Below are 27,205 nucleotides of genomic sequence, written 5' to 3'. Positions count from 1 at the left end.
AACTTCGGCTCAGGTCATGATCTCACGGTTCGTGGGTTTGAGCCCCATGTCGGGCTCTGTGCTGACAGCTCAGAGCCTGGAGCCTGCTTCAGATTCTGTGTCTCCCTCTCTCTCTGACCCTCCCCTGCTCACGCTGTGTGTGTGTCTCTCTCTGTCTCAGAAATAAATAAAACATTTAAAAAATTTTTTATAAAAGGAAGTGAGCACCAGCTTTAGGACCAGAGGCCCCAGAGGCACAAAGGGGAGGTATGGCCACCCAAGTCCTGTAGCTGCTGGAGTCACGAGTCTCCACAGGACACAGCCCAAAATGTTGCATGAAGCAGGGAGTGACAACAGAGACATACCCAACCCCCACCTCTCCTACTGGCTGACCCCAAACAGGGCGGCCATAGGTCATGGAGGCAGCAGCCTCCAAGGAACAGGGCAGAGGATGTATCGGAGGACAAAGAATGAGCAGCATAGGTCCCTTCTGTGGAGAAATCGCTCTTTCCTATAAAATGGGGACCCCAGTACCTGCTGTCAGCCTGTTGTTGATCAAGAGAGATCATGTGTAAACTCTGATTGATGGAGAACCCATTTTAGTTTAGGAACAAGGAAGAAACAGGGCACATCTGTGTATTCTCAGTTACTAACACACTTCCCATTTCGCCTTGTTCTGCAAGTAGGCAGTCTGGGTTTCTCCGAACACCATCAGCTGCAGCCGTATTAATTCTCTCTGTGTTTACCACTGACCCACGCCCGCCCTTCTATTTCAGAAACGGGTCCCAGGCATGAAAAGTTCCACCTCCTCGAGCTGTTGCCAGCCATGCACCTTGGCTGTTTCTTGGTGGACACAGAGCCAAGTTCTGGAAAAAACAAGGGAGTCAAAATAACGGGAGAGTCAAGATTTCTGCTGGGTGACACCATTTATTGAAAGGCAAACTTGCTTTATCCAGTTCCCGTACACGGAGGTAGCTGTGCCCGGACGTCTCTTCCCCAAGACGAACCAGAGCAGCCAGACATACCCTGAAAGCCTCTTGCCTTCGTCAAAGGACACTCCGAAGCAGGAAAATAAAATTATAAAGATATATGATGATTGTCTCCTCGGCATTGCATTTGGCCACGTATTTGTTTATTAAATATTTTTTCTTTTTAAGCTAAAGAAAATATTCCTTAGTAGGGTTAGTTCTTAAAGCAATAAACAGAAAACACTGAGTATATAATAAAATCAAAGAATGATAGCAAGTCAGAGCTGGAAGGGACCTTGCGCCATGGTCCTCATTTATTCCAGGAACTCTTTGGAGCACACGCCCCATCAGGGTCACCCCTATCAAGGTCACTGGGGCAAGAAGAGTGAGGACTTGAAAACACCTCTCAAGACCCAGTCCAATGTTGCTTCCAAGGGTTACACCACACACTTCACTGCTAGAGCCATTCTTATGTAGAGTGATGTGTTTGTTAACATCCACAGCGGCCCGTCTTCTATGGTAAGGATGCAACCCTTTTGGATGCTGATCTTTGTTCTCTTTTCATGCGCACTTTTGCTTCTTACAGCCAGCCTCATGGCTACCGCATGGAACTGGCCAGAAAGAGAGACAGTGGCTTTCTCACAAACCAAGATGGACACTTAGCCCCAAAGTTCTTGCACCTCTGACCTTTCTCCCCTCCCACCTATAGTTATGAGTGGGGTGAGGCATTTTTAGGCTGACTTCTTGGCAAATATCTAAAGAAGGTGGAAGAAGCAGGGAAACCAAGAATATTCTGAGGGTTGAAGAGAATTCCAGTGAACCAGGCTTGTCGTGTCCCCAAGGGGACAGAGGGGCTCCAGGGCTGGGTACGGAGGGGCTCAGCCTCTGTGTTCATTTGTATAACTGCTGTCATCCCCCTCTCTCCCCTAACTGCACTCCAGAAGGGGATTTGGGTCTGCTATAATCACTGCTTTATTTCAGGTACCAAGCGCTGTGGCTGACACATGACGGATGCCCAGTAAATATCTGCTCAGTGAATGACTGGCTAAAGGGAGGAATCTCTCCACACCTCAAACAAGTAATCAGAGGCAAGAACCACTTCAAGCCAGCAGAGGTGGAGGAAGGCTTGGCTCTTCTGGTTCCAAAGCCCTCAACTGTGGTGGATGGGGGTGGGCGTTGGGTGGGGGGAAGGATGGTACACCTGCCTTTAAGCCCAGCTGATCACCCTGAATCCCGGTCAGTGGGCTCTGTGACCTGGGGTAGGCAGGGCACTTAAACTCCCTGCTCTTCATGGTAAATGTCACAGAGTTCTCTGGCTCACAGGCTTCCCATCTATTAGGATGCCTGAGGACACTGTCAAAGCAACTGAACACTATTCTCTCTGCCCCAGACAGAGACAGAGAGACAGAGACAGAGACAGAGAGAGAGAGAGAGAGAGAATGTGTGTGTGTGTGTGTGTGTAACCACACACACACACACACACACACACACACATATCTAACAGTGCTCTCTCGCTGGCGGTGGCCCTACTGACCTGCCTGCTCTCACTTTGGCCTTCACTTACAGGGGCCCAGCTGTGACTGGACTTGGCTTCTGGTCATACCTGGGAACAGTCACGGTGTAGGTGACAACAGAAAGGCCAGGAGGAAGTACTGGGATACTGCATGTTCCCAACTCCAGTTCCCTATTATGCTGTCCCAGCAACGTGGTCTCACCACAGAACTCGCTCAATCCCAATTACTGCGTGCCTCGTGCAGGCCAACGTCCCTCTGTCCCAGGAAGCTGGGAGGATCCTTCCGGTTTGTACAGAGACACCTCCTGTCTGGCTTCATTTTTTCCCTCGCTTTCCTGACATAAACTCGAGAGTCTGCTCAACCTACCCCTTGTCTACACATCCCCCCAGCTTTCAAGAACTTCCTTCTCTTCCTGCGCACACCCACACACACCTGCTTACTCCTCTCCTCCCCTTCCCCATGACCTTACTGGACCCTGCTTTCTCTTCCCCACATCCTCCGACTCCCCACCCAGCAACTCTGGGCAGAGGAGGCTACTTGGGGCCTGACGTGGGCGGAAGGAGGAAAGGATAAATGACAGGAAGACCCCAACCCTCCAGAAACTACATCATATGCCAGAAACCTTAATTACAAGTCTCCCTACTTCAACTGTGGAAACCACATTGCAGTTGTTGAGTGGGAATTGGTCTCAGCAAGGTTTAGAAATCACAACAAAATTCTAGATAAAGTAAGCAGGGCCACAGATAGAAGTGACCCTCAGACTTTCTCTCCTTCCATAAGTTATTTACCAAGACCACTTGAATTTCTCTTCTCAGGATTGTCCCTTATCACCATGACAATTCCTTTTTTCCAACTCTGATGTCCAAAGCAGTCTGTCTGCTACCCTCTCTCTCATCTGTGTCTTAATATGTAAAATCCAGTAGCTCCATGTTTTAAAAAAATAATTAGAAGTGTGGAGTTTACAAACAAGCCACCCTACAAAGCCTCTGTAACATTCCACAGTGGAACAGCAGCAGTCCATGAGAACCGGGATTAAAATATGTACAGTTTATACATCCCCCCCACCCCCGACGACGGCTATTCTAGCACTTTGGACTCTTTTCCTTGGTGGGGGAGGGGCAGGAGCAGCACTGCAATCGGTGCCAGCAGACCGCGGTGCTGCACCCGGGCTTTCTCCTGCCAAGTCATATTCTCCAAACCCCGCAGTGACATCAACATTTACGCTGCAGTAGCCACCTGCCTGAGCTGGGAGCGGCCGCTACCACGGGACCACGAGAGGATTGCGACGTGTAGGAACCAGGCTGTCCTGGGAAGAGGGGGCGCCCGGTCTCCGCTCTGCGTGGTCACGGCCTCACCGGCTCCCTGCTGCACGTGCGCAGTTAGCTGCGGGTCCCCAATGCAGGCGGCTGGCTGGGGTCCCTGCGAGGCCTGACAGGCCACCTCCACAGCCCCGGAAGGGGGCTCAGATCTGGCTGATGGCAGTGCTGTCCTTGGGGAAGGTGTAGCTCAGCGGCGCCTCGTGGAGGCTCCCACCGTCCGTGCTGAGGTCATCATCATCAGTGTCGTCCAGCACCTTGCTCGGCAGCTTCTTAAGTCTGCAGAAACAACAGGGAGCATGTGTCCAGGCCCTGGGCTGTGGTCCGTCTCTGCTCAGGGGATGAAGGAAGGGCCTTGGGTTCCTGTCTGTCCGCCCCACCGGCTGGCACAGAAGCCCATGGGCTGGTGTACACCTGACAGTTCCTTCAGCAGCAGGTGCAAACTGCCCACGGAGGGCTGGGCAGGGCTGGGGCAAGTTGGGTAGTACTGGTTTTTCCTTTGGCCTCAAGCTACAATATGTTTTGTCAGGGTGCTGTTATTGATCCCACCATTTGTTTGTTTTTTTAATTTTTAAACGTTTGTTTATTTTTGAGAGACAGAACAGAAAGAAACAGAGCACAAGATGGGGAGGGGCAGAGAGAGGGAGACACAGAATCCCAAGCAGGCTCCAGGCTCTGACCTGTCAGCATAGAGCCCAACACCAGGCTTGAACCCATGGACCATGAGACCATGACCTGAGCCGAAGTTGGAAGCTTAACTGACTGAGCCACCCAGGTGCCCCGTTGTTGATCCCATCTTAAATTTGGTATCTTGTTTACCATGGGCTTTTGCATTTATTTTCTATAATACTGCATTAATTATCTACCTTGATTACTGAGATTTTTGGCACCCCCGCAAATGGTGCACCCTAATACCAGCCCTGATCAATAGGCCCTGGTTATAGGATTCTCAACAGGCTGGGGTCTTCTGTCCATTTAGAGGAGACCACCTATGCCACCAGCATAGTCAGCCTCTGAGAAAGGCTCAGCTCTATGGATGAGCATGAACCTAATCTCACTCTGCACCCCAATGACCCTGGGGCAGGGAAAGTGACCCCCATGCCCATACCCCTTAGGATCACGGCAGGGGAGCTTTAGAAGCAGCTGTCTCCTGAGACAGTCTAGTCTTCATGAGGATAAGAACCCAAACCTTATCTAATTTCTCCTTACAAGCAGGTGTCCTAAGTGCTGATCTAAGAGCTGCCCCCTCCATGGCGGTAAGAGCTGGGATGCCTGTTTTGAGCCTCGGTTTCCCCTTATGGGTAAGAGGGATGAACTGCTCAGCTGACATCAAGAGACTGGTATGAGGATGACACATCTGAGACCTGACTGAACACACAGGGTCACCTAGTGGATGTGGCCACTCTCTAGGATGGGATGACCCCTCAAGGCAACAACAAGGAACTGGCTTCAGAGACCGGGAGTGAGAACACCCTGAAAGCGCCAATCTCGCCTCAAATGTCAGGGAGATCATGGTCCCCACGGGGCTGCCACGCTCACCCACCTTAGGTCCTTCTTCATGGAATTGAGCTGTCCCTGCAGCTGCTCGTTGACATCCATCTGCTCCTCCAGCTCCCTCTGCAGCTTCTTTTTGGAACTTTCTAGTCTGTCAATCTCCTCCTCGGCCTCCTCCACCTGTCGCTTCATTGCTTTTAAGCGCAAACTCAGCTGCATTCGGAGAGAGGGCAGGTTGAGTGCTAGCTGGTCGCCCAGCTAGACAGAGAAGAGTCCAGCACAGGCAGGCCAGCAATCCAGCCACCATCTCCCCAGGAGACGGAGAGATGGCAAAGGGAGTAACCAGTCTCAGCTCAGGGGCCAGGACTTGCTGCACCCCCTACTGAAGTAGGCTACAAAGGCCCCGCTGTTCTATGATGCATCTGGGGAGAGGGGAAGATGGGACTCAGCCTCCACAACTCCATCGCCTTCCTGCCATGAGGGTGTAAAACCCCATCTGAGAATCAGTGTCTCTCACCTGGTCCTTCTGATCAGTCAGGGACAAGTGCTCATCGTCCACCTGCATCACCAGCTCCTTCACCTTCCGCTCCAGCCGTCGGTTGCTGAGCTGGAGGCTGGCCCGCTCCCTGGAAAGGTTGGGGGAACAAAATGAGACCCTCTCATCCCAGCCCTTCAGGAGGCCCAGGCCAGGTCTCGGAGGAGGGGAAGCTCCAGCCAGGTGGCCTGGTCAGCGTGACGCTTGGGAGAACATGACAGTACGGGACAAAGGGGCTGCCCCCTGGACAGGTGAGGAAATGGGGCTCCACGAAGGGAAGTGCCCCGCCTGAAGCCACAGGGTCAGTGACAGGCAGAGCTGGGACTGGAGCTGCCCTGAGTTCCTGTAGTCCCAGACGCTACTTTGTAAAGCAGAGGGTCTCTGACCACCAGGTGTGAGCATCGCAGGGGTCAGGCTGCCCCAGCCCGGTCCCCAAGTCCTCCTGAAAACAGATAGTGCACAGTGCCAATCACACACATACCTCGCCCCTTCCAGGAAGGTGGAGATCAAGAGTGAGAACGGAGGCCAGTCAAGCTCAACCTGGTACTGGCCCCTAGGCTATGATCTTAGAGCTAGCTGCAGAGAATCTTCGGGAAATGAGTGTGGCCCTCTGATCCCAATGCCTCCCACCCACTGTGGGGGTCCCGCCCATTTCTGAGATGACACTTGGCCTCTGCTCTGATATCCCTGGCCCCCAGGGAAGAGTCAACCCCCTGCCTCTAATCCAGCTCAAACTCAGTAGCCTATGAGGCAGCCTGGCCTGCTGAGGGGTCGGGGGGAGGGGCAGCCAGCACGGTGGGGAAGCTGTGGACTCAGGAGTAGGCGTCCTGCGCATGGATATTCAGCCTGGCCACCTTCCTCAAGTACTCGCTGGGACAGTTCTCGGTGCTCTCATCGGTTTACTTGCTCTGTCTTCCTCACACGAAGGCTCATGAGGACAGGAAGAGACACACGCGGGAAAGCGCTCTGCAGTGTCACCATCACTACGTGCCAGGCCTCTGCACGGCAGCTGGTCCTGACCGGGCTCACCTCTCCTCGCTCTCCAGGCGGTCCTCCAGCTCAGCGATCCTGGCCTCCATCTGCACCACCAGCCCCTCTTTGCTGGACCTGTAGGAACCTTCCAGGTGGATAATCCGGCTCTTTAAGTCCTTGTTCTAGAATCAGACAGGGGTGCTGTGAGGGGTGTGTGTCTGGCGTGCCCTCTGTGCAGGGATATAGGGTGGGCAACTGTGATAAGCCTGCCTTCCATGGCAGGATGCGGGGCCCCAGGGGGCCTGGGGAAGAGCAAGTTCTCCAGGAAAGCAGGAGCCCTCAGCTCCCTGCGGGGGAAAGAAGAGGTTCTACCACAGGCCCTTAGGAGCCCAAGTGAAATCTTTGGCACATCCTAGGACTTCTGGATGTCAGGCAAACAGGTGTGGCCCTGTTCTTCTTTCAAACCCATCCAGGGTGGGGGAGGCAGGAGAAATAGGCTCTTTCACCAATATCATCCATGGTATTCAGTGAAGCATTTACACCAACAGCATGTAAGAGAAATAATGATTCAAATAAGCTTTGCTGGCAGCTCACGGCTCTTTTTCATTCCTTTTACATTAGAATTTAGCCCTCTTAGGATCCAGAAGCCACCACCTGCAATTTCTCCTTCCGTGGCTGCTCAACCTCCAAGCAGATTTAATATTATTGGGAAAACCTCTCTGGAAAAGACCTTTGGGAACACCTCCACCTCTCAGGTGAGTTACGTCCCAGAGCTCTTGGGATGCCCTGCAAAGAAGACCCCCATGGGGGGGGGGGGGGGTATAGTCCAAAGTCAGCCTTACCTGCCTCTCCAGGGAAATCTTGTCACACTCCAAGTCCTGCTTGACAGCTCTCTCCTGGAGTAGCTCGCCCCTCATCTGCTCCATCTGCACCAAGCAGAACAAAGCCAGCAGTTAGGCTGTGTCTGTATCCTTCATGCTCAAATGGTTCCCAGGTACCAAATGCCAACCACCAAGCCAGCTCCTCTTCCCCACACCGTCTCCTCTTGGGGGCAGGAGGTGTTTCTTAGATACTCTTGGTTTCCTGAGGATTGCAAAGATAATGATACAAACAGCAGTAACCCTGCTGCTATGGACTGAATTGTGCCCCCCCCCCCCAAAAGATACAGACTAGTAACTCCTAGTAACTAAGATGTGGCCTTATTTGGAAACAGAGTTTGTACAGAGGTAACCAGGCTCAAATGAGGTCATTAGGGTGGGTCCTAATCCAATATGACTAGTGGCCTTATAAAAAGGGGAAGCCTGGATGCAGGGAAGACAGACATGCAGCCAGAAAAGACACCCATGAGAAGAGAAAGGACTGAGGGGAGACCTCTCCTGTCAAGGAATGCCAAAGGGCCAGAAAACTGCCAGAAGCTAGGAAGAAGTAACACGGCATTCCCTACAGGCCCAAGGGGCGTACGGTTCTGCTGACACTTTGATTTCAGACTTTTGGGCTCCAGGACTGTGAAATGACACATTTATGTTGTTCTAAGCCACCCCATTGGTGGCATTTTGTTACAAGAGCTCTAGAAAACTGAGACCTGCTTAGCACTCCACAATCACTATCAGGTTATGTCCCTGGAACTCCACTACAAAGTAGGCAAAACTATCTCTGCTGAGGGTGCCAGGGCTTTAGAGAAGCTCATCAATTTGTCTGGTGACCAACCACTCCAGGTAGCTCACCCAGGACTCAGGACACAGGACTTCCAACGCTAAAACTGAGTCCAGGCAAACTAGGAGTCAGTGATCCAACCTGCCCAAGATCTACACAACTAGTAACAGGGGGCGCTAGCATTCCTCTGAGTTCCTGACTGCTGCACTGCAAGTGCAAACCTCAGCAAAGGCATCTACAGTCAGCCTACCTCAGATGCTGCTAGAGCTCTCTCTTTGTGTGCCACAAACAGAAGTCAGCAAGAACACTGGGCAACTGCAGTGACCTGGCGAAGGCTAAATGTTACCGAGGATTTCTTCTGTAGTAAAAGGAAATGAGGCTGGCTAAGCAGTCCCGGAAAGAAGTCCTATCACCTGCCTCTGTTCCCCATTCCAGGCGGGCTTTTCGGCAGCAGTGAAACCAGCACCAGAGGCAGAGGCTCCAGACCCTGCTCCCAGGACTGGCCAGCAGAGGGCAATCAGAAGAGGCCAGGAGAACTGACGGTGGGAAGCAGTAAAATAAACCCACTCCCTCCTCTGTAAGGTGAGGGTTCAGCTGGGATCAGAGATGTGCGCCCGGGAGTCCCAGGATGCCTGGGGAGTGTCTCTAACAATCTCCCCAGCCTGGCCTCCACTGGGATTTTCACCACCTGCACAAGCACCTGAGGAAAAGCAAAGCTCACCCTGCCCCCGCCATCTGCCTGGAAAGCAAGACCCAGGGGGTCCCGGGAATAACAGGAGACATGACCATGCCTGCCAGGCCACACTTGCATCTGCTCCCTTCTCCCACGGTCCCTGCACCGTGCACTGAGCAGCATGGTGTGGCTGGCCTGGAGTGGGCGACAGGGGGTGCTGAGGAATGAGAGAGGCCACCGGCAAGGCCTGGACACGGAGGAGGCTGGGACTGTGCCCACAGGTGAGGGGGTACCTGTGTGGTCAAAACAAAAAATGCTCACATTTTTGCATTTCTGACAGGCAGGCTTCTAAGTTGGGGGGTGGGGGAGGGTGGGACAGAGTTGTACAGCAGGGGAGACTGATGCCCAGGGTGGTTATACATGTGACCAGAGGCAGCAGGACTAGAATCCAGACTAAACCTACTCACAGACCACAACTCCACCTGCCCTGACTCTCTGGACGAACTTGCTGAAAAGGCTTCAAATGAATCTAGGGTTCGAATACAGCTCTCTTGTAAAAACCGAGACCTGGGGAGAAGGCAGTCTCCTCAGGGCACGCTTGCATGCAGCAGGGAAGAATGCCAGCAATGCAAAAGGTCAGCCGGCGGAGCGTGGAGAATTCTGCCCGCGACGCGGCTCCCACCCTGCGTGGCCCCAGAGCCCTTGAGAATCACATGCTATAAAGGTGCCGGAATATTCCTGTACCTGCCACAGGAGCACAAAGTTCACAGCTAATGAATGCGGGCTCACAGCCCACTCAGAGCGGGGCCTCTGCACCGGCCGACACCACACCACGCACGGACGACGTCAGTGGCCGGGCCACGGGACTGCGACGTGCCTCCCGGGGGGAGCGTTCTGTTCACGGCCCTGGGCAGAGGCCAGGACTCCACTGAGAACACGGTTAAATGTCACTGTGATGGGAAATAATGACACAGACGAGCAGCGGCCACCCAGCTCCTTTTCTGGCTCTGTGTTCACTTGTGTGTGACCTCAGTCACCTCACCTTTGGGAGGCAGACTCGTCTCTAAAACAAGGCACTTGAACGAGAAGCCTGTGAAGGCCCTTCGAGGTGGCTGAAAGCACAGTGTACAGTATAGGCACATTTTGACGGCTCTGCCGCCCTCTGGGGTGCTGTGTGGCTCTCCTGAGGAAGCCAGAGGCCGCTGCCCCCATCCTCAGGCCACAGAGGAGTTGCCCCATTTCTCTAGACTCCGAGGAGCGCCCCCAGAAAAGACATGCCCTGTCAGGCACGAGTGAGCACGTGTCTGTGAACACACTGACTTGCCTGCTCGGGGACAGTGGGTCTTGGATGATGGGATGGGACAGGATACACTACAGTCAGCCCGAGGACACTGAAGACTAACACAGGACCTGCCCGCAGTATAGCCTTGTGGGGGGCAAACGAACCAGTCCTGTACACGTGCCCCATGGCAGCAGTCACAGCCCAGGCTCAGAGGGCCGGAAAGGGACCCTCAGCTGCAACCTACCTGAAAGCCTGAGCGGGGCAGCAGAGGGAACAGAGCTTGTGAAACCAGGGCCACGGGTGAGTCAGGGCGGCAGGTGGGAACGGGATGGGTTGCTGGAGGAACTGGACACACAGGGGCAGGGGACAAGCAGGTTAAGATAGGGGACAGGGAGCAGTCACACGGGGCCTGTCAGAACAGGTGACAGGAGCGAGTACGGGGACTGCGCTCATATTCCATCCTCACCCCGCTAAAGGAGGTGGGTCCTGTTAACAGCCCCATCTCTCTCTGGAACCCAGGAGAGACTGAGGACACAGGCAAAGAGATTGGGTGACACCAGCTGAAGCTGCGGCTGATGAAGAGGACCCAGGTATGTGCCCTGCGGACCACGCTCCCCCAACTCCCAGTAGGGGAAGCCGGGAGGAAACCAGGACACTGCTCTGTCCCCAAAGCCACGAAGGGTGAGAAGTGAGGAAGGTCAGGCATAAGGAAGCCCAGGGAAAAGCACCTGAGCTGAACAAGATGCCCGCTCTGGAAGGCTCGGTGGAGAGGAGAACCCAACTGCAGAAACTGGGAAGGTGCTGGGTGTGAAGAGGTGGGTCACTGCCTCTCCTTGAACCTCAGCGGTGACAAGAGTCACCTACAGCTAAAGGGCTGGGGACATAAGGTTTCGCAAAGAGGACTGCCACAGAGGGACAAGCCTATCAGCAGGCAAGGGTGAGAATCACGGAGAAGGGAGAGTTGTAGAAGCTGGGAGAAGGGAGCTGGAGGGGAGACTGACCGTGTACGGGCAGTGACAGGATGCAGGCCCGGTGCTGGGGGAAGCCTGGAATGGGAGAGACCATTCTCGGAGCCTCTGAGAGAGAGCAAAACACAGGGCTTAGGGGAGGCAGGCACCTATAGCTCAGACGCATGGAAGGGGAGGAAAGGAAAATTATTTCCCTAAAAGTGTGGGTTAAGGAAGAACTGTAGGTTACCAGTTGCTGTGAGATGTGAGACCAAAAAATACCAAAAGACAATAAAAGGCTGGCAGAGCAGAGGCGGGGGCAGGGGTCTCACTGCAGCTGTTTACAGCATTTGTTTTTAGGGGGTCAGGTGGTGACTGCTGCAGCTGTGCTCCAGGCCCGAGGACCGAGCAGGGACACACCAAGAAGCAAAAGCCCCTGGTGACAGGCAAGGCCGGGCAACTGTGAGCGTCCTGGGCACGTGTGGGCCCCTCAATCCTCCTGGCACCCTGTGATGCAGATGTTATGACCCCATTTTCCAGGTGGGGGGTTCAGGAATGCCGGAAACAGCTTTGGGATTCTAACCCAGGCTTTATGGCTAAAAATCATTCACTCCTTTTCTCTGTCTCAGCACACTTGGAAAAAACCCTGGTCTCTCCATGAAAGGCAAATCCCACAAGGAGAGCGTGTTCTGGTTGGTATTTCCACAGAGGAGTGAGGCGGACAGCGCCAGGGAGGGATTCGAGGACCACGGAGGGGCCACGCAGTGCTGAACCCAGACTGGGAGTTCAGGACCAACCTGCAACTGAAAGACGCAGCCAGGCCCCTGACTAGAAAATCTGGGTCCTGGCAGCATATGGGCCTCCCAGTGCAGAGGCAAACTCAGGGGGTCAGCATCCCAGAGGACTCTCAGGTTGAAGGCCTCCCTGGAGAGCCGCCCCAGGCAAATGGTGATGCTCCAAAGGGAAAAAACCAAAACCAAAACCAAAACAAAACAGGAATTACTTATACTTCACCACATCCCCTCAAAAGATGGCTATTAAAGTGGAAGTACAAAATAAATCAGAGCCAGGAACAGGAAGGAACAAATGTGCAACCATAAAACTTAACAGTTACTGTGAACAGCCGTCAATTTTTCTGGAGTCTTTTGCAATCCAAGGCTTTTAGCAGGCAGGATAGGTTTCCCTCGGTTCTTGAAAGGACGACCTGACAGAAAATTCCAAAATAAATCCACCACGTGGAGCCTTATACAAGGAAATACCACGTGAAGTGATGGGCATGGCTCCCGAGACTGGGTTTTAGCTCTGCACAATACAGTGATCTCTAGGCCTGGCCCAGTGACTTGAGAAGATTCCAGATCAGATCCTTCTTCCTCTGAGCCCATACTGGCCAGAAAAAAGGAAAAGGAAAGCCTCTGGCTTGGCCAGCTTCCTCCTTTGGACTAGAGAAGTAAATCTGAGTCTGGGAAAATATTTCTTTATATAAGTTTAGTGCTTCTTATGCTGTTTACCCTTCAACTATATTAAATAGACCAAATAAAAACTTTCCAATCAAATTAAAACCAGAACAGGAGCTGAAAGCAACAGTTTATCCCAGCTGGATTGAAGGAATGCTAAACCTAGAGCGTTCTGATCGGAAATAAAAGTATCAGATTCCAGTGGGGTTTATGTCAGAGGCACTCATGTCCTGAGCAGCTCTCGGGATTAAAAGCAGCTGCCTTCCGGGTTAAGGAGAAGCCAGAGATATTTATGATTGCTAATAACAGTATTTTACCCCATCACCTGTGCTTACCATTGGGCTGTAAAGGGTCCTGTGACCTACACTCCTGGCTGGTATTAAAAATACCAGGAAGATCCTCAATCATAGGAGAGGAAAATCGTTATTAACTAACTATACACATTGGGTTTTGAGAATCCCATACAAAAGGAGGCAATTCTGAGAGTAGGACTGTTTTCATTAAAAGAAAGGAAACCCCGTTAGGATCCTTCTGTCCCTGACTGCAAAGGAGCCATTTCCCGGTATCATATCCTAGAGGATGCATCCCCCTGGTGCAGACTGAGGAGCAGATGGGAGCCCACCACCTGGGAATGACTGCAGAGGCCTGCAACCTTATCCACTGGGACTCATCCCATAGCTGCCTCACTCAGCCCCTGGAAAGACCATAAAGCCACCAAAGCTCTCCAGTTGGTATTTTTCCTCTTGTCTGCCAGCTGCCTACGTTAGATGAATCACCTTGCCACTATGCTGAGTTACCTCGGCCTCTGTGGCCAAGAAAATGCCTCTCCACTGATGCCCAGCCTACTGTTAACTGTTTGTACTCAACCACCAGCAATGACACAGCAATGCCCAGTGAGCTAGAACATCAGCCTGACACATTTAAAACACACCAACCAACGCTGGGCCTCTTTTACTATGTAAATTCAGGACTCACAGGACAGTCAAGAGAAGATCAGGTGAACATAAATCCTCAGCCATAATAAGAGACACCATGGCTTTATCTTGCACTTGGGAACAGAGGCCCTAAATGTATCTGGGGGAGGGGCGGGTCTTTACCAGTCTTAGCCTGATGCTGGGATGATGGGAACACGTGGGAAGCAATAGGATTTGGAGTCAAATCCTAGGTTCCCCTCTTACAAGCTTCGTGACCCTGGGTGGCCACTTACTCACAAGGCCTGGAAACAATGACAGAAAGCATGCACAGCACAGGGCACAGCGCCCAGCACTTAGGGAAGCCTCAGGAAAGCCAGCCATTGTAAATGGTTTTGGAGGAAGGGGAGTGAAAAAAATCTCTCTGGATTTAAACAGACCAAAGCCAGTAAAATATCCACTATTTACATGAATTTTCCTTCAATTTACAAGTTAGAAACCTTCCTGCATAAGGTGAAACCGTATTTGGTTTCAAAAACAGAAACCTCTGTTTTATAGAGTAAGCCATCATTTTATCAGGTCTAAATGTATCCCTTCTCCTATTAGCCAGATCTGGAAACAAATCCAAGCATCCAAAAAGTTTGAAAAGAACTTTTCTATTAGGATCCCCTGAATCCATCAGTCTGAAAAATAACATCCTGAGCATGTATGGAAAAGGCGGCCTTATTAGAAAGGCTGGGAGCTCACAAATAATGTGTCCAGCATTTACTAAGTGTCAAATGAATGCATAAGAAGAAGGGAAGAAAACCATGGAAAGGATAGAATGTTTGATCTCAAAACTGCCTTTCTTATTTTCTGTCCCTGAAACAGCCCAGTTGCGCTTCCTCCTGGTCCCCCCTTCTCCTGTCCCAACCCACCACATTAACCTTCTAGAATAGTGTGTATGCTTCTCTGTCTGCTCCACAACCTTCTATGGCTCCTCACTTCAGGATCCATTCAATACCCTCAACCTATCTCTCCAAACTCAGCTCCTGCTATTCCCTTATGGGAACCAAAACCTGATCAAGCCACAGCAGTCCATTCACTGCTCCTTGAAACACTGTAAATATCCTACCTCCCAATCTTTGTTCACACCATCATTCTATCTAGGATTCCCTTCCCATTCCTTGGTTTGTCTAAATCTTACCCTTTCTTCAAAACTAGCCCCACAGTCTTCCTCGCTGTGATAGCCTTCCTCTAAGAACTCCCATGGTCACCGCTGCTGTGATGGCCTTTCCCTCATTAGCTACATAAGTCTCACACTTGGCATTTAGTATCTGCTGCTTTTTCTTGTTAGTTGTCCACTTCCGGGGGCATCTTCCATCTCTTCAAAGACAGCACTCAAGGACAGGGACTACTTCTGATCGTTGTGCAGCCTTACCGCATGCTACTTATGCACACAGTAGGTATCCATCCATGATTTTATGGGCACTGGTAGGTAGAACGCTGGGGAGTCAGGAGATCGAAGGCAACTAACTGGCTGTGTGAGCTGGCAAGATCGTGGGGGCCCTGAGGCTCAGACCTCTTGTGCACTGCACAAGAAGTCTGGGGAGAGGAACTTGGAGGTCCTTACCAGATCTAAGATTCTCTGAAACGGGTTGGCCATTTGCTAGTATTTCTGGAAAACTTCTTTCCCTAGCTTTCCCACCTAAGCCCTACCACGAAGACAAAGGAAAAAATGAGAGATGTTTGGGGGCGGGGGGGAGTGAAATTTAAAAAGGGAGCTTGTAAGAATGCAAGGTTTAAGTAAGAGCTGTAACCTTTTCCTTTTCAATTTAAAGAGAGCAAGATCCAAAAAGTATAAATTCCCCATGACTTCCCTTTTCAGAGCCCAAGAGCAGTCTGCTGGGCGTCTCGGGCTGATGCTATAAATCAGCTTGGAGCTTTCAGACAGGCAGCCTTTCCTGTTCTTTAGCAGATGTCCCTGTTAAGAAGGGGTCATAGGTTGGAGGGAGAGGAGAAGGGGTCTTAAGTTTGGAAGTTTCCCCTTTCTCTGACTCTGGCAGGAAGGCAGCAGGCACATGGCCCTAGAAGTTACAGTAAGTGGAATGAAATTAGGACCCAATTGTCTATACCCTTCCTTGGAGACTTTAAGAAGCAAAAAAATAAGTCTCAGATTAACCTCTACATTGAATGAGAATTAAATGCTTTCCTGCGAGGCAGGTACTTGGTCAACTCATTTCTCTACACTACACTTACAAATCCAGAAGAAGCAAAGGCCAGAAGAGGGGCCCTGGGCACTTGATCAGGGTTACTGAGACCAAGTCTTGATCAGGAGACATCACTTCAAGTCAGGATTTTTGTTTTGTTTTGCTGTTGTTTTAGCAATTCCTACATCAATTTAAACATGATGCATTGCTCCTCTGCTTACAACAGACACCTAAGCTTTACCTTCCCTCCCTACCTCAGAGAGGGGGCAGGAGGCAGAAAGGAAACACAAGAGGAAAACAGAATGAACAGGACAGAGGCTGGAGACTGCAGAAGCCTCTCTTCAGACATGCAGCTCAGACACAGGAAAGGATGGGGAATTAAAGAGAGTCTCAGACACTTGGTTATATGCAGCTGGTGAGAGCACCTCGATGTTAGAATTTGGAGAAGCCTCGAGGAATCGCCTGGGCAAACAGACTTTAGAGGCTGCCCTTAGAGAGGCTAGGACTTTCCTGGAGCTCCCTGGGGCTGGTGCAGGAGTCTGGCCCTGGATTCACAGCCTGATGCTCTTTCCAGTAAACCAAGTTCATTCCCTTAACCTCCTCCTGGGCTTACTTCAAGTTCTCAGCTCCGTCAAAGTATCTTTGACCTTGGCCATATCACAGAGAGCAGTTCTGTGCCTCCCGTGCTCAGATGAGAGGAGGGGGTCAAAAGAAACGGATTTACATGATCAGTGTTCTAACTATTAGGCCATCAGCTAAGCAGAGGGAGGCAACACTTTCTGTGTCACTGTGTCTGTTTTGGCTTTGGTGTAAAGGTCTGGGAATCTGTTTTCCCTGCCTGGTTATAGACAGATGACAGACTTTCCCCCCATTCCCTGCATACAGCACGAAAAGCATTAGCAAAACAAATTCATGGCCACTTCTGTTACCATGAATGCTCAGTAGATCCTGAAATGCCCTGTGGCGATGTGGCTGCTCAGCCAAGCTGGCAAGAACGTGTCACCAAGCAGCTTTTATACCAGTTAAAGAACTTAACAAAATGCAGACTTTCTCAAGAAGCTATGAGGGCTCAGGAGTCAAGGCTGGGCTTTCCATCTGGACTTCAGGTTTTCACGAGACTTCTTCTGTGAGCTTCTGTAGCTCCGGCTGGACGGGCGGCCACCCCTCTAGCGGGACGCTACCAGCACAGCACTGGAACATGCACATGGAACGGAACCTGAGCTCAGTGCGAAGGGGGCGTGGAGCCTCGGATTGCAAGTTCTTCACTCGCAGGAGCAACACGGCGGGACTGCCTTACTTGTCTGCAAAGAGCTTGTCAACAGGGAAACAGTGGCAAATGGAAAAGAAGCCAGTGATTCCCCTTTGACTCTGAAGAGGAGCTACCAGCTTGGAACTTTGTCTTTCTCAGATTTTTAATTTCAATCCTTTATACAGTTTTCTCACTTTAACTCAGCATCATCCAAGGCTTTTAGGTTTTATTTGCATTGTTCAATTAAGAAGGTGCCCAAAGCAAATCAAGTGGTGAAGAGCCTTCTAGGTGTCTATGTGCAGTTTCTCCGCTACCATTTTCAACCTGCGTACCACTGAGCTGTCACCGAGAGTACATCCCTTCAGAGGTTTCTACAGGCAGCCACAGCTATCATGTAAATGAAAGGCTGAGATTAGTGAATATAGGTTCTCTTCAAAACTGCCACAGCGAACTCGGGATCCTGTCCCATAATGTTTCCATGTGTGATCACTCTAAACTTTCTTTTTAATTAAAAAATGGAAACAAAATTCAAAAACCTTGGGATTACATGGAGTGTAGTTTGGGAAATGAGTTCTATTATCTACAGCGTGAGGACAGCGAGCTCGCCCCTGCTGCCTCCAGGGACTGCTGTACGGATAGATCAGACATAAGGGGAATTTCTTACCTTTGAAAACTGCAGAAAGCATTCACCTGGAGGGACTGTTATGTACGGTGAATGCTTCCTAGGTGTCTGTATTAGTTCTCAAAGGACAAGTCTGCACCACATCATTCACTTTCCATGACACTAACGCAGTGCCAGCCACCAAATTTCACAAAAGTGCTTGCTGAACTAATGATTCTTAGAGCCTCTGCTCTAAAAACACTTTGCCTATCATGGCAAATAGACTGTTATCCATAACCACTCTGGAATCTTCTACCTTGTATGCTTTATACAATACATCCTATCTCTGTCTTGGTGGCTTACTACAGGGAAGACTGCTCAGTCTTCCCTCATTTCCATAAGGCAAGAACTTTTCTTCCCTCCTCCAGCCGAACTTGTGGGTTTAACCTCTCACATTTCCTTTTTCACGAAGCACAATCCAGTCATCATTCAACCACACACAGTACCTGCTCCCTGCTCCGAGTGATCCTCTCAGACAGCAAATCCGAGTTATTTCTTTCTTCTTCCAGTTCCATCTCCAGCTGGGACACCTTGTCCTAAGAAAGAAGGAAGACACAAACACAGCCCTATGGAACTTGCACTGACCCGGGTTAAGTGCAAGGACTGCCCTGTGTAAAGAAAACCTCAAGGGCAGATCCAAGCAGGGGATGGTTAACGTTTGGGGGAAGGATGTGTCTACTTCTCATACGGCCAAAAACCTGTGTTTTATTGCTTTCATGATGTAAAATATAATTGTGCCTTTCTAAAATACATAAAAGGAGAAAAAAATTATTACCCCCAAACCCTAACATAAGCACTAGGGTTATTTTAACATGTTTCCTTCATGTCTTTCCCCCCCTCATGAATCAGTAACTTTACAGAGATCTACCTAAGCCTATAGTCTCCAAGTGACCTGTTAAAAGGGAATATGGGTGCTCAGATACCATCCAAGGCACATTTCTCTAAATATCCTAAGCCTTAGACAATGCTTTTCCTCTCTCCTTCTCAGGGTTTCTAAGAGCCTTGCAGGAGTCAAGTCTATGACATACTTTTGCACCTGCCTGTTTCTTCTAGGGAACCCCATGCACTTTGTACTGTGGAGTCCCAAATCTGCACGAGAGTAACAGACACAGTGGCAGCCCATTCTGCTTAAGCAGGCATTACAGAAGAATTGTCATTTCTGTCTTCCTTGCTGGCTCCTCACTTAACACCACGGAGTGCTAAGAGAAAAGCACTTCGAAGTAGCTGTGTGTATGAAAAAAGAGGCTTCTAACACAAACCACTCTGCTTGTGGGGTTTGTGCACATGTTTCTCCTGTCACTAGCCAATTTGTCATATGTCTGGGTTAACTCGGAGTCACGCACGCTAAAAAGCAATTAGCATGGTGAGTTTTTAAACATGAGTCTGTAGCATCTGTACGTAAACACTGTCTCTGCAATTGTCAAAGTTGGCTGACAAGCTATGGACGCCTCTGTAAATGCCAAAAATAAGACTCACAGAACTCATGCGAATGAGTAAATGTCTGTGAATGCCTTCCCTGTGGGTGAATGAAGTCTGCAGGGAACCTAGAAAGCTCTCTCCCAGGGGATGAGAGTTCCAAAGTCCAATTTGGAAGAGAGAGCGGGGGTTCTGCACCGTTCAGTGGCTCCTGACCTCCAGGGACAGCTCTGTCCTTGGTCAGAAAGCACCCAGTGTCCAGGAGTGCCGAGTGTACATGAAACAGCCACCTGAGTTTCTGAGTCTAAAGAAAATGCCCATTGTTGACAGAGCTCCGGAGTCCCGAGAATTAATCTGCCAAGTGCCAGTGAAGGAACAGGCAAGATACTAGTCCCAGTAAGACAGTCCTGCTAGCCACCTACACCCTTCCAGCACGCTTCACAGCAGTAGGGCCCTGAGAGCTGCCCATCCTGTCACTAATGGAGAAACATCTAGACCACTGCACAGGGCCAAGTGAGGCTCAGCTAAGTCACTGCCTCTAGACCTAGAGTTGGCCAAAGGAAATGTCCTTTTTAGTCAGAACATTCTAGAAGATGACAACCCAATGTTCAGGTAAAAGCACCTCCTCGTGGGGTTCTCTTCCCACCTAAAACCTGTACGATTCAAAACCCACCAGGAACATTCAGGGGGCCGGGTCAGGGGTCACTACACCAAAGCTTCTTACGCCGCTGCCTGATAAGGCGTCAGCCTGGTTTTCACCCGATTGTTTAGGTCCTTGAAAAATCACTTCCTAGTTAACCAGGCTGACCTTAGCTTGCCTTAAAAGGACCCCCCCTAAGGAGATCAGAACCAGGACAACAGCAAAATACACAACAATCCTACAAAAGAACAACAGAACTGTAACCAGGTTATTCTAGCCTCTAAAAAGGGCCCTTCTAATAAACCTTTAATAAACATCACTCCCTAGATAGATATTGCTACTAAGTCCCCTGGAGGTTTTATTTCTATTTATTTGCAAAATCCAATCAGAAATTCCATTGATTTTAAATTCAAACTATCTCTCCCTGTCCTTGAGCACTGTCTTTTATCAAAACCTTGACAACTGTAACTTCTCCCCTAGCTGTGGGGCTGATTCTCTGTCTCTCTCTAAATTCCATTGAGATGTGAGGTGTGTGTGTGTGTGTGTGTTCGGGGTGGGGGGTGTTGTGGTTTGGGGTTGTTTTGTTCTTGAGGATTCCTCTGTTTTACAGGCTCAGGTAGACTGACGTTAAGGTCCCTCCTGTCATGTTTGGTAGCCTGCTCATGTTCAGGTTCCATTCCCTGAGTCACACTTTTCCGGCGTGTTGTGTTTTCATCCTGTGAATAGTCACCTCCAGCTGGCGACTCCAGGGAGCACCTTGTGACCTACTGTCTTGGGCTATGTACCTACGGTGCACCCAAACACGAATCGAGCCACAGTTTGCTGCTAGCTTTGGCAAAGCTGGATCGTGTGTCAGACAAAGCGGGCTAGAGTCAGGGAACAAGAGCAGAGCCTGTGGTGAGGCAAGTGAGAGCTGGCGGCCAGGGAGCATGCGTGCAAGGCACAGCTCAGCCCCTCTCCAGATGGGGGGCAGTCCTACCTCCTCTACAGTTAGAAGCATCTCCAACCAACAGGATATGCTCTGTCTGTGTGCCCTTATGTCAAATCACCTGGCCTCTTTGGGGTCTGTTTTGTTTCCTCTTGCAGACAATGAGGGCACTGTTTCCATCATTCCTTTCAGCTCTGATGTCCTATGCATCTACGCATCTACGAACTACCACCTTCTTCCTTAATCGAGAAATGACTACAAAGGGCTGGCTGTTTCAGAGAACAAAACCCAAAAGGCTTAGGTGTGCGCAGAGAGACGGCTTCTGTTGTGTCCCACTCTCACCCTTCACAGGCCCCAGCTCACACTCGCGTGGCCTACAGACCTCCATCTGCTTGACGAGTCGGCTTCGGTCATCTTTGAGGTGACTCTTGGCCTCCAGCTCGTACTCCAGGTCCTTCAGCGTCTGCTCCAGAAGCTGCCTTTTTGTAAGTGCTTCATCCTGAGCTCTCTGGTGGTCCCGTAACTCTTCCTCCATCAGGCGCATCTAGAAGGAGGAGTGGGTGGTTATCCGGGCTGCATCAGGAGCCCCTGGACAGCATCGGGACAGACAGCGCAGAGGCTGACCCCAGCGGTGACCAAGGGATGCCCACGTACTGGAGACCAGAAGAGCCTGCGAAAGTTCCAACTCCCTTGGGGTCTCACTTTCCTCTTCCAGCTATAAGTAGTAACCCATTGGGTTTTAAATTCAATTTAGTAGATGTTGGTTAGCATCTTGAAATTAAATAGAACAGAAAATATCAGAGTAGAGCAGTACAAGAAGATACTGTTTTGTGAAACCTTTGTACCACATATTCATATATCTGTACAGATATATGTATTACTGGGTTGCAATGCAAGATGTATTTCTTACCATATAGGTTATGACCAAAAACACTTGAAACTCACTGAACTAGGTAAGTGCTTCCTAGAGTGCAATTTATTACCCACCTGTACCAGCGTCATTTCAATGGAAGATCAAAATCAGGGGAAAATAAAAATTGAACTAATGACCCCAAAACAACCTACAGGCACAAAATCTAATAATACAAATGTGCGATATTAGGTGAAAAACTCTGCCCTCTAGAAGAAAATCCTGTATCAGCTGTCATGTTTTACAGTGTTTTTTTTTTTTTTTATCCACAAGGTGGCACTGAACTAAAGGCTTTGAAGAAAGTGCTACAAAGAGATTGATACACAAGGGGTTGTCCATATTTTCTACTTCTCTGGAAACTCCCTGAGGGAACCAGCCACCTCAGCACACAGTAGGTGTTCCTTACCCATCTGTGTGGATTGAGACAGTGAAGACCAACACTATCTGTTTTGTTTCCAACTCCCTTCTCCCTTGGAGCTGGGGTGAAAGCAGTCTTAGGAATAACTACACCAGGGGTTTATTTCCTTCAGAGAGTATATGACAGCGAGTGAAGAACTCCATTAAAGCACAGTATCCTTTGGGGCCGCCTGGGTGGCTCAGCCAGTTAAGTATCCGACTTCAGCTCAGGTCATGACCTCACAGCCTGTGAGTTTGAGCCCCGTATCAGGCTCTGTGCTGACAGCTCAGAGCCCAGAGCCTGCTTCAGATTCTGTGTCTCCTTCTCTCTCTGGTCCTCCCTGGCTTGCGTTCTCCCTCCCTCCCTCTCTCTCTCAAAAATAAACTTTAAGAAAAAAATTTAATTATATATATTAAAAAAAAAAAAAAAAAAAAAGAACAGCATCCTTCGGGGTTGATTTTCACAAAGAGTTGGGGAAGGCTCAAAGATGGTCTTCAGGGTGGCCCAAGAGGGTAGGCTAGTTTCGGAAGCCCATTGGAAAGACTTTAGGAAATGGCTTTCTCTCATGGAGGCTGATAGGAACACGGACTTTTCTGTAAGAACAGTATAGCCTTGAGGAAGATCTCTCCAGATAAGGGCACTCATCTGGCTTGGTGGTAACTGAGCCAGACAAAGCACAAGGGTAGAATCATCCCAAGAAAAAACAATGATGGAACATTGTTTGGATACTATACTCAAGAGCATTAAAAAAAAAAGTCTCTCTAGGTACACCTGGGTGTCTCAGTCAGTTAAAGGTCTGACTTCGGCTCAGGTTATGATTTCATGGTCTGTGGGTTCGAACCCCACATCAGGTTCTGTGACAGCTCAGAGCCTGGTGCCTGCTTCAGATTCTCTCTCCCTCTCTGTCTCTCCCCTCTCCTGCTTGCACGCACACTCTTGCTCTCTCTCTTTCTTGCTTTCTCTCAAAAATAAACATTAAAAAGTTTTTTTAATCTCTCCAAAATAAAGCCTTAATTAAAAAAAAAACCTCTGTGACTCCGTTTCCTGATTTATAATATGGGACAATCATAAAACCTACCTTAAAGAGCTAACATGAGAATCCAATGAGATAATACCCAAAAAGAGGTTTGAGTCAGAGAGACTGACAGATAAATGTACAGCCCACACTCCCTTCTTGATACCCTTCCCAATGTCCAGCACATCCCTTCACCCCACTGCCCAGCACACCTCACCTTCTAATGCCCAGTATGTCCCCATGACAACTGGTCAGGGCTCTGTCAAACTAAGAGCACGCAGTAAAGATATGCACCAGAGAATACATATAGTGTCTGGAATCTCAAGTAATCTCTCTGGACCTCAGTTTCCTCATCTAACTAGATCTCTAAAGTTCCTTCCAATCAGAAGATTCTAGCAGAATGATAACCATTACAGAGAGCAACAGGAAACACTTTGCAGGGGTCACCGTGACACTGATTTTTCTGAAATGAAAACAGCACATGATGTGTTTGTTGGTGTTTTGGCAAGCAATCCGAATCTCCCCTCCCATCTGCTGTAGAAATGCAAATGACTTTTTTTTAATGCCAAAGAGAACTGTGATGTCACTATGCTAATTTCAATGATCTGTTGAGTCCTGAGTCCTGTATCATATGACACTGAAGCAGGGAGAACCTGTTATCAGGGTCCTTCCAGAAGTGTTCTAGAAGTCTGTAATAAATATCCATTGTTTGGGGCGCCTGGGTGACTCAGTCGGTTAAGTGTCCGACTTCGACTCTGGTCATGATCTTACGGTTCATGGGTTCAAGTCCTGCGTCGGGCTCTGTGCTGACAGCCAGCTCAGAGCATGGAGCCTTTGGATTCTGTGACTCCCTTTCTCTCTGACCCTCCCCTGCTCATGCTGTCTCTCTCTCTCCCTCAAAAATAAATAAAACATTTTTTTAAATTATAAATAAACAAACAAACATTGTTCTCTCACACAGCTATAGCACTGGCTCATGGGTAAACTCTTTGATCATCAAAGACATTAAAATTTGCTTTTTAAAGAAAAGCTTGTTTTTCTGTGGAATCTCGGCACTCTTGGCACTGCTTGTGAAAAAAAGCAAATCTCAGAATTAAAAAAAACCTTAACATCAGTGTCCAGGACATCCAAAGTCTGTGCTCTATAGTCTCACATGTTCTCTAATTTTGTTACAAAATGATCATTGTTTTGTATACTTTTAAAGAGAAAAAGGAGATGCTCAGAAAATTGGGGTAACTTGCTCAAGGTCACCCAGCTGGCAAGAGACACCACGAGAAATCAGCAGACGCTGTACTTGTATTTTAGAGCCTTCAGCTTTCCATTAAAATAATCAAAAACATTCCCTTTATTTTTCTCAGTTCTTTATGAGTCAAGACTGAAGGGGGCTAACATTTGAGTTACTTTATTTTTCCTAAGTATAAAACTAAAAATGTTTTAATAATTTCAGTACTCATAAATTCCTAAGGATTTCTTTTTGTCTCCACCCATTATTGTTGCTCTGAAGCTCTTGTCCACCACAACCACTCTAATAAAAGTCCATATTTTCTAAATGAATGGCAAAAAACTGTTTACTATAATCATTGTTCTAGGATTAAATTAAAATATTAATACACAGGAATCATTTGGGCACAGCTGGGTACACCACTTGCGCTCATACATGGCAGCTAAATATCTGAGGCAGAAAATCTTGAATTAACCAAGAAAATGGCCACATTAAAGTTATGCCAGAGACCCTGGGACTTGGTGTCTTAGAATGCCATTTGCCCTATGTAACTATCCTAACGGTTAACATCAACAATCAAGCACAAATGCGGTCTTAGAATGGATCCCAAGTCTCTCCTAGAAGGGCTTGAAAGCAGTCTCCAAGGACAGTTTGGAGAAGGGGTAAACCAGGAGCTGACCCGGCCAGGCATTACCTCATCCTGCAGCCTCATGGCAGTCAGGCGTGACTTTTCAGCCTCTAGGGTTTTCTCCTTCAACTGCCTTTGCATCTCTGCAAGCTCCCTGCGATTTTTCTCCTTGTATTCATCCAGCTGGTTCTGGAGCTCCAGGGTTGATATGCGGGACACCTCGACAATGTCAGCCATCTGCAAGGGGTGACGTGGATGTGAGCCCACCCAGTGATGCCCCATCTGGGGCCAGAGAGCTAGGTCGGGTCCCATCTAAACACAGAACACACATCTCCTCTTCTTTCTTTGACAACCTCCCCAAAGACTGTGCAAAGCACCTGGTCGCAGGCTGTCCAGGCTCAGTCCCTCTAACTTGGACGCAGCACAGAGGGGTGAACCAGCACACCTTTTGCAGCTCGATATACAGACCTTGGTCATGTCCTTACTTTGCCGCGTACCAGCTACATAACTGGGACATGTACTTAAACCTCCCTGGGCCTTTGTGGCGTCCTCGTTGGAAACACCAGAATCATAATATCTACCCTGCAGGGTTGCTGTCAGAATTAAAACAATACACACAGAATTCTAGCTACACAATAGCTAGTAAAGTGACTGGTACATAGCAGGTATCAGGAAATGACAGGCACTCCTGGTGGCTCCTAGAACGTGCAGAGCCAGTCAGCTTGCGCCTTTCTCCTTCTGGGTATTTTAGGGGAAAGATGAGCTGAGAAGAGAAGTATCTAGTACTGGCCTTTGAAACTGTCTTTCATGTTCCTGGCCAAGAAAGATGGATGCAGACACAGAGATTCTGACTCAGGCAACACCTGTGAGGTCTGCACTTACATGCCAGGTTCCTTTGGGTAATTATTGAGAGGAGGTGGGCCCAGATTCCAGAGGGTACTGGCATTTTCTAGACCAGCTTCCCTTTAACTGGGATTCTCAACAAGGCCAAAGAGCTGCTTCAGTGAATCTAGGAATCTGACACATTTGTGCTTAGACTAAGTACAGGTTTCCTTAGCTCTCACGAGGCCTCCAAGGGTACTGGGTCCCAACGGGTGTCCTGTCTACACCTTCCCCCCCTCCCCCCCCAGCTCCTCACCTCCTTTTGCAGTTTCTCAATGGTCTTGTCCAGGTGCCATCGCTCATTCTCCATCTCGTTCTTGAGTCTCCTTAACTGCTCCTTCTGCTCTGTCTCATCTTTAAGCTTCTCAGACAACTGCTTCTGCTCCTGGGTGGCCCGGGTCAGATTTCTCTGCAGACGGCAGGGAGAGGAGAGGGCTGTCACCTACCCACCAGGTCAGCCACAGGGACAGGTGGCAGAAGGGATTCTGCAGCCACACCACAGAGCAATCAGACCTGCTACATCAGTGATAAGGAAAAGGGTCAAAATAAAGCCATCACAAGACACGAGAACGTTGTTGGTTATGAAATTCGGGGACCCAAATGTGAAGCTGACTTAGCCAAAAACACACATGAGAATGAAAGGACAGACAAAGGGTTTCTTACAGAAATACAGAAAACGGCCACCACTGCTGCGGGTAGCAAATAAGGACAGTGTGTGAAAACACAGTATTTTCAACTTCATGCTTGAAAAGTGAGGTAAAGATACACATCCGACACACCTGGACCAAGGTGGCAACTTACATCCTGTGCTATACAGCATTACACTTCGTGTTCTAGAATTTGCTCTGCAAATGACTCTTACAGTTAAAATAGGTAAAAATGAATCTATGAGGAAAGAGAACGTTGTCCCATAGATCACGAGTCCATGTGCAGAGAGTTATAAACAGAATCGTGGGTCAGACTCCTACAGAGAAGAAAAGGGAATCTGACAATCCACAGATGGATAAACTTGATGAGCAGAACGTGTTCAATGGGAAAGGCACTACTTAGAAAAGTGCAGTGTTATTTAGTGATTCAGCACCAAATCCTGCTACATACCATCAAATGAAACTATTCTGAGTGCGCTGTTTGCCCTGGGATCCCCTGAAGCTCTCACCTCACCCAGTCGCATAGTCTAACATTCTTTATGTAAGAACATGCAATTCTAAAACAAAATCCTAAAATATCTTAGAAAGGTAGCTGAGTATTAAGGCCACTAGTGTAAAGATAGCGAGAAGGCACACAGCTCAGAAGGGGGCAGCATGACCCAGAGGTGGGCTGGATCATCTGGAAAATGTTATCGGGTTCTGAGAGCTGCATGTGGGTTAAAT

The 27,205-nt window shown here is 49.2% G+C and overlaps 1 protein-coding gene across 1 annotated transcript in view; it reads right to left on the bottom strand.

Annotated features, from left to right (window-relative positions):
• Window positions 1-886: 886 nt before the first annotated feature.
• Window positions 887-27,205, bottom strand: part of CGNL1 (cingulin like 1) — a 158,350-nt gene continuing 132,031 nt past the window's right edge. The window contains exons 11-19 of the mRNA XM_039230651.1: window positions 26,092-26,244; window positions 25,020-25,190; window positions 21,164-21,325; window positions 18,244-18,333; window positions 7,621-7,704; window positions 6,836-6,960; window positions 5,789-5,897; window positions 5,321-5,484; window positions 887-4,056 (exon numbers count right to left, since the gene is read on the bottom strand). Of these exons, the coding sequence (XP_039086582.1) occupies window positions 3,924-4,056; window positions 5,321-5,484; window positions 5,789-5,897; window positions 6,836-6,960; window positions 7,621-7,704; window positions 18,244-18,333; window positions 21,164-21,325; window positions 25,020-25,190; window positions 26,092-26,244 (1,191 nt within the window). The 3' untranslated portion in view covers window positions 887-3,923. The remainder of the gene's footprint in view (window positions 4,057-5,320; window positions 5,485-5,788; window positions 5,898-6,835; window positions 6,961-7,620; window positions 7,705-18,243; window positions 18,334-21,163; window positions 21,326-25,019; window positions 25,191-26,091; window positions 26,245-27,205) is intronic.

Source organism: Hyaena hyaena, unplaced genomic scaffold (genome assembly GCF_003009895.1).
Source record: "Hyaena hyaena isolate Hyena2069 unplaced genomic scaffold, ASM300989v1 scaffold_49, whole genome shotgun sequence".
In the NCBI taxonomy this organism is placed as follows: Eukaryota; Metazoa; Chordata; class Mammalia; order Carnivora; family Hyaenidae; genus Hyaena; species Hyaena hyaena.
Note: the sequence above shows the minus strand (reverse complement) of the source record. Positions and strands in the feature narration are given on the sequence as shown.